The sequence below is a fragment of the Tenrec ecaudatus genome, chromosome 18 (assembly GCF_050624435.1).
Source record: "Tenrec ecaudatus isolate mTenEca1 chromosome 18, mTenEca1.hap1, whole genome shotgun sequence".
NCBI lineage: Eukaryota > Metazoa > Chordata > Mammalia > Afrosoricida > Tenrecidae > Tenrec > Tenrec ecaudatus.
Genome location: NC_134547.1, coordinates 22155349 through 22172691, shown reverse-complemented (window position 1 = coordinate 22172691; position 17343 = coordinate 22155349). Strand labels below are relative to the sequence as shown.

The following is a 17343-nucleotide window of genomic DNA, read 5'->3' as shown; positions in this document are numbered from 1 at the left end:
TACATCTCACCAGCAGGCTGAAAACTCAAGGATGACTTAACTTGATGTTCCACAATCTTTTTTTTTTTTAAACATTTTATTAGGGGCTCATACGACTCTTATCACAATCCATACATACATCAATTGTATAAAGCACATCTGTACATTCTTTGCCCTCATCATTTTCAAAGCATTTGCTCGCCACTTAAGCCCTTTGCATCAGGTCCTCTTCACCCCGCCCTCCCCACTCCCTCATGGGCCCTTGATAAATTATCAATTATTTTGTCATGTCTTGCCCTGTCCAACATCTCCCTTTTTGTATTTTTCATTGTTGCTACACTGCACCCTGACTGGCTCGTCTCCTTCCTGAGACCCTTCTGTGAGGGGATCTCCAGTGGCCTACATATGGGCCTTGGGTCTCCACTCCGCACCCCCCTTCATTCACTATGGTAAGATGTTTTGTTCCCTTCATTGTCTCTTAGCCCTTAGCTCTCTCACTACTTTTCTGAGTCCAATAGCCACACAGAATTCACAATATTCACATTTATAGGACTTATTAGGAACGTTACTAGTTAGAGTTTAGGATCAGAAATACTCAGGATGTAGTTCTTCAATCCAGGCAGCCTCTTCTCAGCCATGACAGCAGGCACATCTCTCGGGTCCTGGGCTCCTGCTGGGTTAGTGACAAAGTTCTACGTTCTGCTCTTAAATCTCCACCAGAGGCAACTCGCTCTGTCAGTAAGCTTGGGGCCAAAACCTCAGCTCTGGTTCCAGGGGTCAGCAAACCTAGCTCTCCTGGTTCAGAGTCCAGGCGGCATCCCACCCTGACAGCACGGCCCTTGCCTGAAGGAACTCCACTCATGCAGGGTGAGGGCCGGGAGGCCGCCCTCACGAGTGCGCTTCTGTCTCTGTTGCCATTGCGGGGTCACAATTCTGTCTCTGGGATTGCTGTCCATCCAGGGATTTCAGGTCCGGAGAACATATGCCTCTCCTGGCGTTCTTTCCTGGTGGCGCTGGCATACCCACTTCTGTCTCAGGTGGCAAGTCAACCGCCCCCTTAAGTGTGGTCCTACTCTACAAGGAGAGCGTGCCCCCTGGTGGATATTACCAACCAGCCAGCCAAGCCCCTTTGTGGGCCATAAGCACCGCACGTTTGCATAATGCTACTCCGTCATCTTGCTGAAATTACAGACTATGACTAGCAGGCCCATATCCAGCAATGCACTGCACTGCACGTTCTTTGCTAATTTCCCTTTGGCGGATTGGTTTTTCGTGTTAATTTCACTATATTTTGCTATCTTCATTCATTACAGACAGTAGCCATTAGCAAAATGTCTGATGCAAATATACTTCTCTAGTACACGTTGAATTTTGTCCGGGGTCTTTTAGACATAAAACATACTCAGCTCCATTTACAGCTAAACTCAGTCTTGGCCTTTGTAATTTGTCCCCTACTTTGAGCTTCAGAACGCTGTTTCCCGTGAAGCTAAAGCCAGCCAACCCCACTGCCAGCTAGTCCGTCGACTCGTCACGACAGAGTAGAGCTGCCCGTTTCCAAGGCTCTAGATCTCGACAGAGTAGGAGACCTCAACTTTGGAACCCCCAGTCCAACTCGCACCCCACTGTGCCTCCAAGGCTCCTGGTTCCCCCGGAGAGGCTGTTAAATGTCTTCCAGTGAAAACCTTTCGCTTTACGGTAGCAGAATTCCCCTATGGCATGCATGCTTTACTATCCCCCATCTGAAGTTTATGTGCTCTATCGAGGGGAGTTGTGCATTCAGTCATCGATACGGTGAGCAGTTTGAAGCCCCTGGCCGTTCTGTGGGGAAAAGACGAGGCTTTCCGCTCCGGAAAAATTTACCACCGCAGACACCCCCTGGGTTATCTCTGCTCCGTCCTAAAGGGTCTCTGAGTTAGGGACAAAAACCCTTTCTCCTTTGGAAATACATAACACTGTGGTGGGTTTGTTTATTCTTTTTTAAGACCAGGCTGTGAAGAGAGACAAGGAGGGGTCTTTCCCCTGTAAGATGGGAGTGCCGAGTTGAAAAAAGGTGAGGTGGTCAAGCCAGTTCAGGGGCACAAAATGAGGTAATTTCACCTCTTTTACTTGGCCCAGGTGTGGTCCCCACCCGTTAGGGAGCCTAGGGGTAGGGGGTGGGGGCGCGTGCACCTGCACCTGCCCAGCAGTGCTCTCTGTGGGGTTGGAAGCCACATTCTTGCCCCACAGGGGAAGCGATCCAACCCTCCCCCGCCCCCCTGCCGCCCAGTGTGGCAAACAAAGGTTCTCTCTCTAGGAAATAATGATCCAGGTTGGCGACAGTGCCCAACCCGCCAGCTACTAAGTCCTGCTGGGGCAGCAGCTCCACATTCAGCTGCGGCCTCCGCTAGGCCACCTGAGAGTGTGGAGACATGGGAAGCCAGCTGGCTCGGGCATGAACTGTAGAGAGGGTGGCCCCAGACGGGGCCCAGTAAGAGTAGGCCGGGGAAAGGGCAGGTGGTGGCAGGGCTTGCTGGGCTGGGAGCGTCTAATGTGGGCAACGCAGGACAGAGAGGAGTGGTATAGAATTTTTGTAAGCATGGCTGGCAAGCCGAGCAGGGACTTCCCCATGTGCCTGGCACAGACCCCGGGCATGGGCAGACTTGGTGCCCACCACAAGCGTTCACAGCAGGAACCACGATCAGCACACCCTTTACAGGAATGGGGCAGGGACCCAGAGCAGGCAGCACTTACACGTGCACTCAGCTGGTCTGCGACAGGTGGAATCTGATGCTTCTTCCCCACCAAAACCGGGACACCTTCCTCAACCTACGGAGCTAACCTGTTGGTGAGTAACACGTGAATCAACTCTGATGGAGCCTAGCTCCCGGGGAAGAGCTGGATTCTGCATGTTTGTATTCAGCACCAAACCAAAAACCACACCCACTGCCATTGATCGAGTGGATTCCGACTCATTGTGACCGTATAGGGCAGGGTAGAACTGCCTGTGGGTTTCCTAGACTGTAACTTCACAGGGGTAGAAAGCCTCACCTTTCTTCCGAGACGCGGCTGGTGGTTTCAAACTGCTGACCTTTCAGATAGCAGGCCAACATGTGACCACTACGCCGCCAGGGCTCACCAAGTGGATTCCGAGGCTGTAAATCTTTCTCCCAAGCAGTGCTTATGGGCTTCAGCAGCCGACCTTTAGGTAAACAGCTTAGCACTTAACTCACTGAACCACCAGGGGTGCTTATGCACGGCTTACACCTCTTCTAACAGAGTCCCCCACGATCCCTTCCTTGATGACTTCCCACCCTAATGGAATACCAGTTAGAAACACTTCCAGTTAGAAACAGGAAGGTTCAGTAGTTATCTTTTCACTTGTGCTTTAGACTCCTGCATAGTAGTGTGTTGTTTGTGGGCCTGTCCCAGCAATGAGCTGATGTATAACGGAAGCTTGAAGAACGTGGGGCAAGGCTGTTGGACATTTCATCACTTGGAGGCTGCACTGACCTGGGGATTCATCAAATCCAGGATTGCTCACATTGCCCTCAATGGGTTAAATTCTGGGCAGTTTGGGAGGGGACAAGAGGCAGGAGGATTTCATGGGCCCATCGGCTGCCAATGAGTGGCCTTCAGGCAACCTCTCTGTCATAGGACAGAGTAGAACTGCCCCTTAGGATTTCTGAGACTTTACAAACAGCCAGCCTCACCAACAAGTGGCTGGTGGGCTTGAACTGCTGACCTTGCAGTTAGCAGCCCAATGCTTAACCCATGACAATTTCAGGGCTCCTTCATTTAATGTCCCAGTGGAAGGAAATCCGGAGAGCCTCTTTTCACTCCCTCCCGAGGTTATGGACTTGGGGGCCAGGAGGTGATCGATTCAGGGCAGCCAAGTCCAAGCGTAGGAGGCAGGGTGAGAGGCAGCGTGCCTGGCAGGGTCAGCACCGTATGAAGAACACCTCCCAGACAGGCTTTAAAGACTCTTTAGTGTCAAACGGCGGAGAATCTAGTGTCAGAGTAAGATGTCTTTAAAGGTTTTCTTATCCACAAAATCAAAATCCTAAACAAAAATCCCTGTCCCCAAATTCATCCTGCCAGTGGGGTTTTCCTCCTCCCGCCCAAAGTTGCTAGATCTTTCCCTTCGTTAAGTCGCTTACTGAATTTCAAGACAGTGGCTGCAGGTGGGTGGAGGCCAGAGGCCGTCCTGTGGCTTTGTGAGTGGATTCAGCGAAAGGGGGACGGTCGGAGTTCAATCAATTCACGTGTATATGTGTGGCTCCTCTGTACATATGTGAATGTGTGCACTGACCCCATCTCTGCACTCGCGATCTCTAGACTCTGGGTTTCGGGTATGTCGCTTATGTTAAGAGTGTGTCTGAACGCCTCCATGTCCATTGTGGTGAGTATCAGAGTCCGTGCATCTTGTTCCGGCTCTAAGAAGGGGCTTCCGAGAGCTCATGGAAAAATGGGACAAAAGGCGAGTGGAGTTTTCCAAGAACCTCTGAACGCCCCCTGGCATTTGGGTGTGGCAGTGCTCTCTGGCAGTTCCCGCTCACGTCTCCTCCAGGTCTTCCAACGACGTAACTGGAGCAGTAAAGCAAGACCCCCAATAGTCACCCGTCACAGCCCCGTGCCCCTCCTCCCCCGGAGCTAAGGGAGGACGGAATTATGGCCTATGCAGACACCTTCACGCTCCCCAGGCTGCATGTCCACTTCATAGCCCGAAACCCTTGCCCGTCGATAAATGCCACGCGGAATGATTCAGTGCTGCTTCGGCAGTTGCTGTTGTTTGGACATTTCTTTTATCTTTGACAAGTTCTTTTTCTTAATGCCTTCCCCCCTCCCCCCCACAAAGGTGGCGGCAGAAATGCTTGTTCACAGCCGAATATCGCCCCCCGCCCCCAGGTAAGGTAGTCACCCAGAAACGGACTGTACTTCCTAGCCTCCTTCGCAGCGGCACGTGGCCATGTTGAATACACCCCTTAAATGCAAAGGGTACCCCACTTCTTCCTTCCTCCGGTGGCAGGAATGGATGAAATGGGGCCTGGGAGGAGGAAGAGGAGGAGACTGGTCCCTGACACTGAGGCGTCACGCCATTGGCACTTAATGATCACACGAGACTTCACATGAGAGAAGAATAAACGTTCATCTTGTTGAAGCCACTGTTATCTGGGGCCTCTCTGTAGCAGCAGCAGCAGATTACACGAACTGATAGCAGGACAAACAACTGTTGGTTTGGACCTCCAGCTACGAGCTGGGAGCCAGAGCAGCACTCCGCCCCCCTCTACAACGCCCAGCCTCCCGTTTTGCCCTCACTTACCTAGCTGCTCCCACCTCCTCCCATAATCCTCTCTAAACATTTCCCAAGTGTTCACATATCTAATGCATGTGTCTTAAGAGCTGGGGGCCAGGGAAAAGTAAATAAAATAGAATTGGGATCAGGGAAAAAGGGCTCTTGACACAAACATTGGGGTGGGGGGGTGAGGGGGGGGCGGGACACAGAGGATAAGGAGGCGAGTCAGGAGCTGGAGCTGAGAGGTGACCTTCCTTGGGGGTCACATCTCGTCCAACCCGTAGTCCTCCTCAGGGAAGTCTCCCACCGTCACAGATGATGGCTTCACGAAGGCGCCGTACTTGGCCTGACACTCAAAGTAGCGCTTCCCATTCACGCTGTGGGGCAGTGGAGGGAGCAACGGTCAGCGAGCCTCACACGGTTTTAACCCCCTGACGCTAGGATGGGCAGGCTCACGGCACACAACACAGGTGTACACATACACACACGCACGCTGGGGTGGGAATGGTTGTTACCTGCCATCATTTTTCCCTAGTGGCTCGTCATAGCGGACACCAACCCAGTAGCCAGGCTTGAAATCGGTGAGTCCTGCCCAGGAGAGAAAGCGGAGTGAAACTTCCAGATGCAGACCGTCTCGGGAAATCACCGCTCCTACTTCCTCTGCCAGCACGCAGGGCACTTCCGTGTCCAGCCTCTTCAATGGCCTCGGTGCCCACCCTACCCCCCTTTATCTCCTGAACATCCTCGGCCAGAGGGGTCTTTGTAAAGTCCTAAGGGAGAAAGGGGGACCACTGTCTTGCCCCTAATCTTCCAAAGGTTGTCCATCCCACTCAGCATAAAATCCACAGCATTTACATTCAAAGGGTTTTAGACAAAGGCACCAACACAATTCAGTGATGAAAGAATAGTCTCTTCAATAAATGATCCTGGAACAACTGAGGATGCAAAAGAATGAGATTTACACAAAAGAATGACAATGGATTCCTACCTCACACCACAGGCCTAGAAAGAACCAAAGCTAGAAAGCGCTCAGAAGAAAACAAAGGAGCAGATGCTCAAGACCTTGGACGAGACAATGGCTTCTGAGCTAGGACACCAAAGACCCTAAGCAACGGGAAATACAGGTAGACTGGACTTCCTCGAGCCTAACCGTGGGGCTTCATGGACGTTACAGGAAAATGAAGGCAGCTCCAGAGTGGGAGAAATAGCCGATGAGACATATCCAGAAGGTCCAAAGGACTAGTAGAAATCAACAGTTTATGGCATTCCATGATGCCCACCTTCCCGACACAATCGCTGAAGACAAAGTGGGTGCATAAGCAAATGTGGTGAAGAAAGCTGATGGTGCCTGGCTATCAAAAGATATAGCATCTGGCGTCTTAAAGGCTTGAAGATAAACAAGTGGCCATCTAGCTCAGAAGCAACAAAGCCCACATGGAAGAAGCACACCAGCCTGTGTGATCACGAGGTGTTGATGGGACCAGGTAGCAGGCATCAAAGAACAAAAAATCATATTGTGAATAAGGGGGAGTGCGGGGTGGGGACCCAAAGCTCATCTGTAGGCCACTGGGCATTCCCTTATGGAAGGGTTGCAGGGAGGAGACGAGCCAGTCAGGGTGCAATGTAGCAATGATGAAACATACAACTTTCCTCTAGTTAATGCTTCCTTCCCCCACTATCATGATCCCAAGGGAGGGGAAAAATGAGAAGCTGATACCAAGGGCTCAAGTAGAAAGAATATGTTTTGAGAATGATGATGGTAACAAATGTACAAAAGTGCTGACACAATGGATGGATGGATTGTGATAAGAGTTGTATGAGCTGGGGCAGGGAATGTGTGGATGTGCTTTATACAATTGATGTATGTATATGAATGGCTTGTGACAAGAGTTGTATGAGCCCCTAATAAAATGTAAAAAATGAAAGGGAAAAAAAAAAGAAAATGATTAGGGCAAAGAATGTACAGATGTGCTTTATACAATTGATGTATGTATATGTATGGATTGTGATAAAGAGTTGTATGAGCCCCTAATGTTTAAAAAAAAAGAAAAAAAAAAGAGTTGTATGAGCCCCTCGTAAAATGAAAAAGAAAAAAATCAACAGTTTAAAAAACACACACAAATAATCCCATTTAAAGTAAGGGATATGAGTAAGCATTTCTCCAAAGAAAATCTACAAATAATCCACCAGCATATGAAAAGATGCACAACCTTAGTCATGAGAGTAATGGAAATCAAAACCACAAGGGGTCACCACTTCACAACTTACACACCAAATAGCCCCAAACAAACCAAACCCAACCCCCGGTGTGCAGTCAACTACGCCACAGTGACCCCCCAGGGCAGAAGAGAGCGGCCCCACAGGGTTTCCAGGGCGAATCTTGATGGAAACAGAACGAGGCCCCATCGGCCCCTGGTGGGCTCACCCTGCCATCCCTGGGCAGTCGAGTGCAGCACTTCACCCCTGCACTAGAGGGTTCGCCAGCAGCCATCGCATGGCTGGAAGGTCTGGAGAGCCAATGAGGACAATAGCGGCCACCTCCGGTGCTGGGGGAATGCAGAGTGGGACCACTGCTTCAGAAAACAAGGTCAGAGGGTTACCGTGTGACACAAGGATTTAGCTTCTTAATAAAAAGCCCCCGCCAGGGAGAGTCCATGGCAGCCCTGCAGGAGAGCTGCTCCCTCAAGGTGCCAAGGCTACACAACTTGACAGGAGGGGACGGGTGACAGCCTTTGCTCTCCCTCTCCGCTGAGGAATGAACGGCTGGTGGGCTGGAGCTGCTGAGTCCATGGACAGTAACTCACTCTACCTTTCTCATTTTGGGGGGCACAGAGCGCACACTCACAGCCGCCGGAGTCATCTGAGCCCCCGACAGGAACCACCCAAAGGGCCACCAACTGAGGCCTGAAAATGTGGCCCATCGATTCAATGGGACGCGACTCGGCTCTGAGCACTGACAGGTATTACAACATGCAAGAACCTTGAAAACGGCACACTGAATGACGGGAGTTCGTCACAAAAGGCCACGTCCCGTCATGTATGGTGCTCCATCCGTATGACATGACTAGAACAGGCACGCCCCTCGAGACAGAAAGCAGACTAGTGACTTCCTAGCATTGAGAGAGTTGGCAGGAGGCCTAGTGGTGCTGTTGGGTGAGCAATGCTAACTTATCAAGGTGGAGAGTTCAAACGTAGTTTACGAAGCTACCTGCTCCCGTAAAGATGTACATGAGGTGGCACCAACCTGGTGGCAGTGGGTTTGGTTTGGGTTTCTGGTTGATGGGGGTTGGGGGGGGGGCAAGTAGGAAGTAACAGCTGATGTGTCCAGAGCTTATTTTGGGGGTGATTAAAAAGTGTTTGTAAACTGATTGTGAGGCTGGGTACACCATTCTATGAAAATACTAAAAATTGGATCTACATGTGACCTCCTCCCTGGGGAACAGACAACAGAAAAGTTGGTGAAGGGAGACGCGGGACAGGGCAAGATATGACAAAATGATAATTTATAAATTATCAAAGGCTCATGAGGGAGGGGGGAGCGGAGAGGGAGGGGGAAAAAAAAGAAGACCTGATGCAAAGGGCTTAAGTGAAGAGCAAATGCTTAGAAAATGATGAGGGCAGTGAATGTACATGTACAGATGTGCTTTACACAATTGATGTAGGTATGGATTGTGATCAGTTATATGAGTAATAAAATGTTTTTTAAAAATACTAAAAAAATTAATGAACTGTACACTTTACGTGAGCTGTGTGATCTGTGAATTGTATCTCGATAAAGTTCTTCCCACAAAAAACCCCCAAACCAACAACATTCTACAAGGTCCCCCACTGACTGAAGGGCCCTTCATGGTCTGGCCCTACCCATGTCACCCATCTCAACCCTTGCATCCCTCACCCCCACTAGTCACACTGGCCTCCTTTCCTGGGACCGAACACCCCACCCTTGGTCCTGCCTCCCTCCCAGCTCACATACTTGTGACTCCTTCTGATTGGAACACACTTTCCTATCTTTCTTTTGGTCTACTACTTCTTTTCCTTCAGAGAATACCTCCACTAGATAGTCTGCCTGAGCAGTCACAGGAGGGTCTGATAAACAAACAAACAGAAATCAAACTCCCTGCCAGTGGGTGGATGCCGACTCAGAGCAACCCTGGGGGGCAGGGCAGAGATGATGCTCCTGAGAGTCTCTGAAACAGTAGCTGTGAAAGGGCGTGAGCAAGCCTTGGCCTTGGCTCCAGGAGTGGCTGGTGGTTTCCCACATGGCTGACCTTGAGGACCGCAGGCCAATGTGTAACTACTATGTCACCAGGGCTCCAACTTGCTCTCCTTTCACACATCCACTGGGTGTCCCTCCCCTCTGGCCGTGCTGGCTCCATCCCAGCTCTGATAGCTGTGTGCTGTGCTCTCTCCTCATCAAAGTTCTGATCCAATGAGCCTCAGGTTCCCCACCCAGACCTGCACCCTCTGCTTGTCACCCCCTCCCCAAACCACTCTGCCTGTGCCTCCCGTCTCTGTCCTGAACATTCTAGGCTGGCCCTGCCATCTGGACCCGGATCGCCTTGAAAGCTGGGGCCTTTCAGGACAGGGCACAGTGTGTCTTTGGAACGAATGCATGGGTGGCATCCCGTCTCTACCTTGGGCCCGTGGGGTCACGTACCGACATACATGACCGTGCCCCGGCGAGAGGGCTGGCTGGGCGCCCGCACCTCACAGCGGCTGCCCACACTGATGGCATCAGCCTGGAGCCTCTCCTCTTCCAGGCTCTGGGTGGCCTCGGCCTCCCGCTGGGCCCGCTCCTCTTCATTGTAGCGGCCCAGTTTGCTGCGCTTCAGGAAGGAACGGACAGAGTCTGCGGCAGGGAAGGGGAGAGGGGGTTAGACATGGTCCCTGGCTCCGGCACTGTGGCCTAATGACATCCTGGCCCACCCATTCCTAATGAAACTCTTCAATTCAAGGGTCAGAGAGCTTGCCTAGTGCTCCCGCCATTGCCCCAGGCCGACCTGGGATTCCTTCCCAGAACATGGATTCCAAAGGGCTGAGGGGTGACAACTGCCCCTCCTGTCTTGAAGCGCCCTTCATCTAGCCTCTGAATCCCACTGTCCCAGCTACTCCCCATACACGTGATCTGTCCCCGCATGCCAACACTGGTTACCTGTCTGCTCCACATACCCTACCATCCACCACACGCCATCCCCCAGGTCCTAGACCGCCGCACCCCTCCTCTGCTCTCTCATGCTCCAACATACCCCAATGGCAACATTAGCATCGTGTGCTCAGTCTACGCAAGCCTCCTCCCTGAGACCCCCATCAGTTCATCCCTGTCCCCAAATCCCACCCCACCCATCCTCCCATGCCCGTCTGCCTCAGCTATCCAATCACTAACCTTCCCAACATGCTAGTCTGCTCCCATACAGCCACATGACCACATGCCCTCTGGTCTCCACAAACCCCACCCTTCCCCCTGCACCCTGTACCTTGTCTCTGGTCATAGGCTTCTTGTGAGATCTTGTATTTCTCCACCTTGGACACATCCTCATACTCCCCAAGGCGGGCCCCGCTGTGGTCGATGACCTGTGGTGAAGGGAGGAGAGGTCACTGGGGATGAGGTCTTGCAACTCGGGGAGCAACTCCTGCAGGGCCCTCACTGCCACGTTTCCCACGGGCTTATGAACTCGCCCACATCTATTCCACACAGGCAACAGGGGCTCTTCAGACTCGGCTCAGAGCTATGTCCCTGGCACAACACAGATGCCCAACTCGTCATCCATCGCCGCCAAGCGGCCAGAACTCAGAGCAACCTGAGGGGACAGCGCAGAACGGCTCCCTCTGCTTTCCAAGACTGTCACTCTTGATGGAAGCAGACAGTTTCATGTCTCTCTCTCTCTGAGAGGCTGGTGGGCTGGAATCACCAGCTTTGTGACTGCTGTTGAATCCACTGCACCAACAGGGTTCTTCAGAGGCTCGATCGTTATCCAAAATACGAGAGAGAAAAGAACCCATTCTTCGGGCACACTGGTTCCCAGAGTCAGGCCAACTGAAGTCAAAATGATCGCTTAAGCTGGCCTTCAGGAACATGAATTTGCTCCTGAGGCTGCTTTCTCCAAAATGGGCTTCTTTCTAGGCTTATTGACAGGTTCAACTCATCAATCAGCCAAGCTTCAGAGTTTTCTTTCCATTGGGGGCTGTTCCAAGTGCTGGGGATCTACTCTGGTGTGTGGGTGTTGGAGAGGTCGTTGGGGGGGGGGGAGATCGACAGTACAGCAGTCCAAGGGGAAAATTCATGAGCTCAGGTGGCACAGTCGGTTAGGCATTGGGCTGCTAACTACAAGGTCAGGGGATCAAACACACCAGCTGCTCTGAGGGTGAAAGATGAAGCTTCCTGTTCCCATAACGATTTACAGTCTGGGAAACCCACAGCAGGAATTTCCTGCCCTACAGGGATCCTAAAAGTCAGCACTGACATGAGAGCAAGGAGTTTAAGGAGAAAAAGGCAGAAGGTGTCTTCAGTCTCACAGAACTCGGGGCAAAAATCCCTTAACGTAAAGCTGGGGGCGGGGGAGAACCAGAGGGTAAATATTATCAGTGCTTGGCTTGGAAAATGGCACTAGGATGAGTGGAACGGAGGGGTGAGTGAGGTGGGATAGAAAAAGGAACCATCGTCAACTGACAGAGCCTACCCAACTCATTTTAAAGGTGAGTTACTCATGGGGGTGGGGTGCTCTGAAACGGTATGATCACGATTGTGCAACTCTCCTGGGTATGATCGAACGACTGAATTAGATGCCAGTGATGTGCCAATAAAACTTAAAGAAAAGAACCACCTGGGCTGAGGTAAGAAGAACACAGGCAAAAACCCGGAGGCAGAGGCTGCTGGGATGTCTGAACAGCAGTGCAGCTGGCTGGCTTGCATTGTGAGTACAGAGGCGATATGGGGAACTGACATAAGTGTGCTCCAGTGCATCCCAGCTGCTCCCACCTCAATGCTCCCCTAATCCTCCTCCCACTCTGTTCCCTCCGTGGGGCATGCCCTTCCTGTCACTTCTACCAGAGGTCCCCAGTCCTCACATCTCAGCTCAGACATCCACCCTCCAGGAAGTCCTCCTGGCCTAAGAGCTTCCAGGTGGGGCAGCACTTTCTCTGGGCACCCAGAGCTCCTGGGTTCCCCCAGCTCACTGGGGGCTGTAGCTACCTGGTGATGAGCCTGTCTCTCTCCCTGTGGGCCTGGGGCTCCAAGGGGGCAGGGCCTATCTTGGTTCTAGGGCAGTAAGCATGCGTTGGCTCAATAAGTGAATGGCCAGCAGGTATAGGCTCACGTGGATGCGACACCCATCGTCCACAGGGTAGGAGCCCAAGAGTGCGTCTTCCTGGTCCAGCTTGCTGTAGAACTTGTCGTCAGCGCCATAGAGCTCCAGTTCCATGCACGACGCCGGGGTGCCCACCACCAGCTCCAGTTTACACTGTGGGGCGGGGACTGTGTTAACGGCAGGCCTGGACCAAGTCCTGGCCTAGTACTCCACCCCTCAGGTTCCACCGGGTTCTTTCGGGTTCCCGGTACCTGGCCTCCTGCTCCAATTCTCAGTCACGTCGCCTTCTTCCCGGCCCCACCCCGACTCTCAGTGACTCTGAGTGACCCGGGAGCGGCCCGATTCCCCATTTCGGGAACCTTAGGTTACCTGTGGGCCTCGCACACTTCCCGCATCTCCATCGCCTCTTTGTCCCACCCCTCCAGGCCATGTGCCCCGCCCCCGCCGGGCCCGCCCCCGCGGCCACACCTTGAACTCCGCGATGGTGAGGCTACGACTGTACCGCTTCTCAGAGCGGAAGCTGTTGAGGGTGCTGCTGATGAATACAGTCACCGTGGGCGCCGAGATCCCCGTCACCTCCATCTCTCGCGCCTCCCGGGGCTCCCAGCCCAGCTTAGCCGCCTCACCCCGGCTCCGCAGCTGCAGGCCGTCGCTTCCAGACCGTCAGCCCCGCCCCCTGGCCAGTCTGGCCAATCCGCGCTCTCCCGCGAGGATGCTCAGCCAATCGCCGCCGCCCGGAAGAGCGCCCTGCCGTTTTCGGGGGTGGGCCCAGCCAATCCCGGAGGCCTTCCACGGCTCGCTCTTCTCCAATCGCAACCCTGGAAGGACCTGGGCCGGCGGAGGCTGGAACCCGGCGGGGGGACTGGCCCGCGCGCTCCTCGCCCTTCCCGGTTAGCTTGACGCATGTGCACCCCTGGCGCCAAGTCCACGGCTTCCTCCGCGCGTTACGTCGTAGGGCCGGCTTTGGGAGGCATGCTGTTCCATACACTGGGCATGTGAGGCCGAGGAATTAGTATGCCAAGAGGCCGAAGCAAGTAATTAATTAATTAACCTCCGCTGGGAGCTTGCTCGGGAGGCTCCGCCCCCTTTTGGCGAAGGCACGGGGGCTGCGCCTTCCCGCGACCCGTAGCGCGTCAGAGCCGGCGCAGAAGGGCGGGGCGGGCAGCGCGCGCGTTACTATGGAGCCGGATGGCACTTACGAGCCGGGTTTCGTGGGCATTCGGTTCTGTCAGGAATGGTAAGGCCGGCGGGGGGGGATGGTAACGGGAAGGGAGCCGGAACGGCCCCAGGTCTGAACTTTGACCTCCCCCCCCGCGCAGTAACAACATGCTGTATCCCAAGGAAGACAAAGAGAATCGCATCCTGCTTTACGCGGTTAGTGCGAGCCCTCGGACGGCCCCGCTCCCCGCTCCCCGCCCCGCCCCGCCCCCGCACGGGTGGCCCTCCCCCACGGGAAGCCGATGCCCCGGCCTCGCCCATCCCGAGGGGACCTGCACGCACGGGGCCTCGCTTCCGCCCGCCGTCGGTCACCGCCCCCTCCCCGCCACTCTCCCCCCAGTGCCGCAACTGTGACTACCAGCAAGAGGCCGACAACAGCTGCATCTACGTCAACAAGATCACGCACGAAGTGGAGTGAGTGGCACACGGGGGCGCACGTGGGGGCCGGGAGCGGCGTCGCTGGGAGGCTGGGGAACCTGAGCCTGACCCCCACCCTGCTTGCACAGTGAACTGACCCAGATCATCGCCGACGTGTCCCAGGACCCGACGCTGCCACGGACCGAGGACCACCCGTGCCAGAAGTGAGGGAGGGCCGGGCTTGGGATGGGGCGTGGAGGCTGGGGAGGGCGCCGGCGCTGAAAGGTATCCCTGTGCCTCCAGGTGCGGCCACAAGGAGGCGGTGTTTTTCCAGTCGCACAGCGCCCGGGCCGAGGTGAGTGGCATCTGCCCAGGGCTTGCCCGTCACACCCCTCCCCCCCTCCATCCCCGGTGGGATACCAGGGTTGGTACCCTGTCCTTTCAACTCAAGCCCCCTGGTCCCGCCTCTGCCCAGTATGAAAGGCCCTGCTTCTGACGTTTGGAGGAGGGAAGGGTCGTGGGGGAGGACTTCCCAGTGGGGTGCTAACTGAACCCCGCCCTCCAGGACGCCATGCGACTCTACTACGTGTGCACAGCCCCACACTGTGGTCACCGCTGGACTGAGTGAGCCTTGCCACCTCCACTACCCCCTCCCCGTGTGTTAGATAATAGAGCCGGTTTCTGTGAGTACGTTTCTTGTGTTTATTTATTTGCCCCTGTTGCAGCGGCCCGCAGGCGCACTGGCTCATGCCAGGCGGTGCAGGCCGAGGTGCTGGGCATAGGCGTCGGGTCTCGAGCTGGTGAAGCCGCAGTCCTCACACACGTGCAGCTTCTCGCGGCGCTCGCGGTAGGCGTAGCTGGCCGGCTGCCCGTGCACCTTGGACAGATGGGCCTCCAGCGAGCAGCGCTGTGTAAATGCTTTCCCACAGGCACCACAGCGGAATGGCCGGATCCCTGTCCAGTGGGGCAGGTGGTGACAGGACAGTCAGGAACTGCCTCCAATTCCAAGCTGCCCCACCTTGCTAACCTAAGTCAGGCGGCCAAATATTCTTAGTACCCTCTCAGATGAGTCTGAATCGACTTGGTGGCAGTGCTTTTTATTTTTTGCGCCCACCTGCTACCTGAAGAAACCTGTGTCCCAGCCCCTGCCCCATGGCAGGTCTCCCTCCTACCTGGAAATCTGGATCTGAAGCCAATGGCTAGCAGTCTCAACACTTCCCTCCCTCCTCAGGCCAAGCTCTGCCTCTGCCCTGGGGGCCTCCTTACACCACCAGCTGGGCGTTCGTGGGATACCGGGTCCCACAGCTCATGTTGGCTGTATCTGTGCCCTGTGTACGACAACTCTGGAAACTCCGTGTCCCCCAGCACTCCCCCTCCGTTTGAGTCCGTCCCACCTGGGGCTTTGCTGCCCTTCTTTGCGCCCGCTCACCTGTGTGCGTCCTCATGTGGCGCTTGAGATCGAAGGCATCGTGGAAGCCCTTGCTGCAGTAGTGACACAGGTGGCGGCGTGCCGGGCTGTGGCACTTGAGGTGCCGCGTCAGCATGCGCTGCAGCGGGAAAGCCTTGGGGCACAGCGGACAGCCAAGGGCCCGCGGGGCCCTGGGAGGCGGAGTCATAGTGCCCTGTGTGGGCTGTCGGGGGAGGGACATGCCGGTCAGCCCCTCTGCTGCCCCTGGCCCCCACCCTTTCCGGTACTCCACAGATCAGGGCAGTCTGGGGAGGCTCTTAGTGTGCAGTGCCACCTATAGGGCTTCCCGGACTGTCCCGCCCCCCTGGCCATTGCGCTTTGTTCTCTCTTATCCTCACTAGAGTGTCGTTCAAGAAAGGCGGGGGTGGGGGGGTGGGGAGGGTTTGTCTGCTAAGTACCCAGTCAATAAACAGTGTCATGATGGCAGGCACCGGTGTGCTGGATTGACTCGTTCTTTCTAGCATGCGCACAGCTGACACAGCCCTCCCCCTCTCACACCTGCCCCCTCATCAGGTCTTCTGACAAGCCAGTCACTGGGCTTGAATCCCGTTCTTCTGCCCCGCGGGGCACAACAGTCCACAGCCTCCAACCCTGGGGAAATGGTGCTTGGGAAGGGGCCTCAGACCTCCGTGTGTGCTCACTACTCAGAACGGGAAGGCAGAGGGGCTCATGGGTGGAAAGACCCTGAGGCAGCGGTTCTCAACCTGAGGGTCTCGACCCTTTGGGGGGGGGTACGAATGGCCCTTTCACAGAGGTCGCCTAATACATCCTGCATCTCAGATAGTTATGATTCATAACTAGCAAACTTAGAGTTATGAAGTTGCAACGAGAATAATTTGATGGCTGGGGGTCACCACAACATGAGGAACTGCATTAGGGCCACGGCATTAGGAAGGTTGAGAACCACTGCCCCCAAGGCAAGAGGGCATGCCCCAATCAATCCTAAGAGCATAGGGTGGCCCACTGTGAGCCGAGGGTGAAGCAGCGGGGTGCTACGGGCCACTTGCAGACTCACCGCTGCCCAGGAGTCCCCACAGCTGGAAGCCTGGTGTGCTGGTGGTCCTCCAAGGCTGCTGCAGTCTGAGGAGAGAAGCCAGGTCATGATCGTGAGACTGGGCATGGCCCCAGGCCCACACGCCCTGGCCCAGCGAGGGACCCACCTGGGACATAGGCATCTCCCCGGAGCTGGTCAGGCAGGTGACTCCAGTTGGGTGGCTGTGGACGCCGACTCCTGACCAGAAAGGCACGGGGCATCGCCTCCAGGAAGGGTGAGCTGGCTCCCAGCACACATGGGCTCCTGCCACCACCTGCTACTGGACCTCAGCCCTGGACAGCTACTCCTGCTGGTGAGGGGGGTGCATGGAAGAGCCTCCTTCCCTATGCAAATCCGGTGACAAGCCGGGAAGCCAACTTAACTGGCTCCCCTCACCTTGTGGTGGGGCCCATCCTTTACCCCTCCTGCCCCAGTGGTCTGAGGACAGCCCTTGCTGCCCCTCCCGGCCAGGATGGCAAGGACGTCTGGACAAAAGGGGCTTCAGCAGCTTTTGGAGGGTGAGGCCAGGAGCCTGGGCCCTCTAGGAGCCCCCGTTGACCCCATGTAACTGGCAAGGCAGAGGGGCTGCGTGTTTGGCAGGCAAATGAGGCCACCTGACATCCAACGGCCGGGGAGTGTGCAGGCCGGCCTGCCTGTTTATTCAAATCACAGCAGCTGTCTGGAAGCCAGAGTGGCGGGAGTGGCAGTGATT

At 55.0% G+C, this 17343-nt stretch overlaps 3 protein-coding genes across 3 annotated transcripts; 1 reads left to right on the top strand and 2 right to left on the bottom strand.

Annotated features, from left to right (window-relative positions):
- Positions 1 to 5085: 5085 nt before the first annotated feature.
- On the bottom strand, positions 5086 to 13392 carry TBCB (tubulin folding cofactor B). Its single transcript, XM_075536337.1, has 6 exons — positions 13024 to 13392; positions 12565 to 12708; positions 10726 to 10822; positions 9909 to 10100; positions 5767 to 5839; positions 5086 to 5628 (listed from the first exon to the last, which is right to left on the bottom strand). Exons 1-6 carry the CDS (start codon positions 13135 to 13137, stop codon positions 5514 to 5516), a joined length of 735 nt encoding a protein of 244 aa, XP_075392452.1. The 5' UTR covers positions 13138 to 13392; the 3' UTR covers positions 5086 to 5513.
- An 84-nt stretch (positions 13393 to 13476) lies between these two features.
- POLR2I (RNA polymerase II subunit I) lies at positions 13477 to 14918 on the top strand. Its single transcript, XM_075536340.1, has 6 exons — positions 13477 to 13792; positions 13875 to 13929; positions 14114 to 14187; positions 14280 to 14354; positions 14434 to 14485; positions 14696 to 14918. Exons 1-6 carry the CDS (start codon positions 13734 to 13736, stop codon positions 14756 to 14758), a joined length of 378 nt encoding a protein of 125 aa, XP_075392455.1. The 5' UTR covers positions 13477 to 13733; the 3' UTR covers positions 14759 to 14918.
- Positions 14876 to 16852, bottom strand: OVOL3 (ovo like zinc finger 3). The gene is made up of 4 exons (XM_075536339.1): positions 16759 to 16852; positions 16602 to 16678; positions 15560 to 15761; positions 14876 to 15084 (listed from the first exon to the last, which is right to left on the bottom strand). The coding sequence occupies exons 1-4, from the start codon at positions 16850 to 16852 to the stop codon at positions 14876 to 14878; spliced, it is 582 nt and encodes a 193-aa protein (XP_075392454.1).
- Between the last annotated feature and the right edge of the window lie 491 nt (positions 16853 to 17343).

Bases quoted from the DNA above. Each gene is read 5' to 3' on its own strand.
- TBCB (XM_075536337.1), bottom strand. From the start codon at position 13,137: ATGGAGGTGACGGGGATCTCGGCGCCCACGGTGACTGTATTCATCAGC. The intron at 10,101-10,725 runs GTACAGGGTGCA...TCCCTGCCGCAG, and splicing joins AGCCTATGACCAGAGACAAG to ACTCTGTCCGTTCCTTCCTG. The intron at 5,840-9,908 runs GTACGTGACCCC...TCTCCTGGGCAG, and splicing joins GGGCACGGTCATGTATGTCG to GACTCACCGATTTCAAGCCT.
- POLR2I (XM_075536340.1), top strand. From the start codon at position 13,734: ATGGAGCCGGATGGCACTTACGAGCCGGGTTTCGTGGGCATTCGGTTC. The intron at 13,793-13,874 runs GTAAGGCCGGCG...CCCCCCGCGCAG, and splicing joins ATTCGGTTCTGTCAGGAATG to TAACAACATGCTGTATCCCA. The intron at 14,486-14,695 runs GTGAGTGGCATC...CCCGCCCTCCAG, and splicing joins CGCACAGCGCCCGGGCCGAG to GACGCCATGCGACTCTACTA.
- OVOL3 (XM_075536339.1), bottom strand. From the start codon at position 16,852: ATGCCCCGTGCCTTTCTGGTCAGGAGTCGGCGTCCACAGCCACCCAAC. The intron at 16,679-16,758 runs GTGGGTCCCTCG...TTCTCTCCTCAG, and splicing joins GGGAGATGCCTATGTCCCAG to ACTGCAGCAGCCTTGGAGGA. The intron at 15,085-15,559 runs GTGAGCGGGCGC...CCCACTGGACAG, and splicing joins CCACATGAGGACGCACACAG to GGATCCGGCCATTCCGCTGT.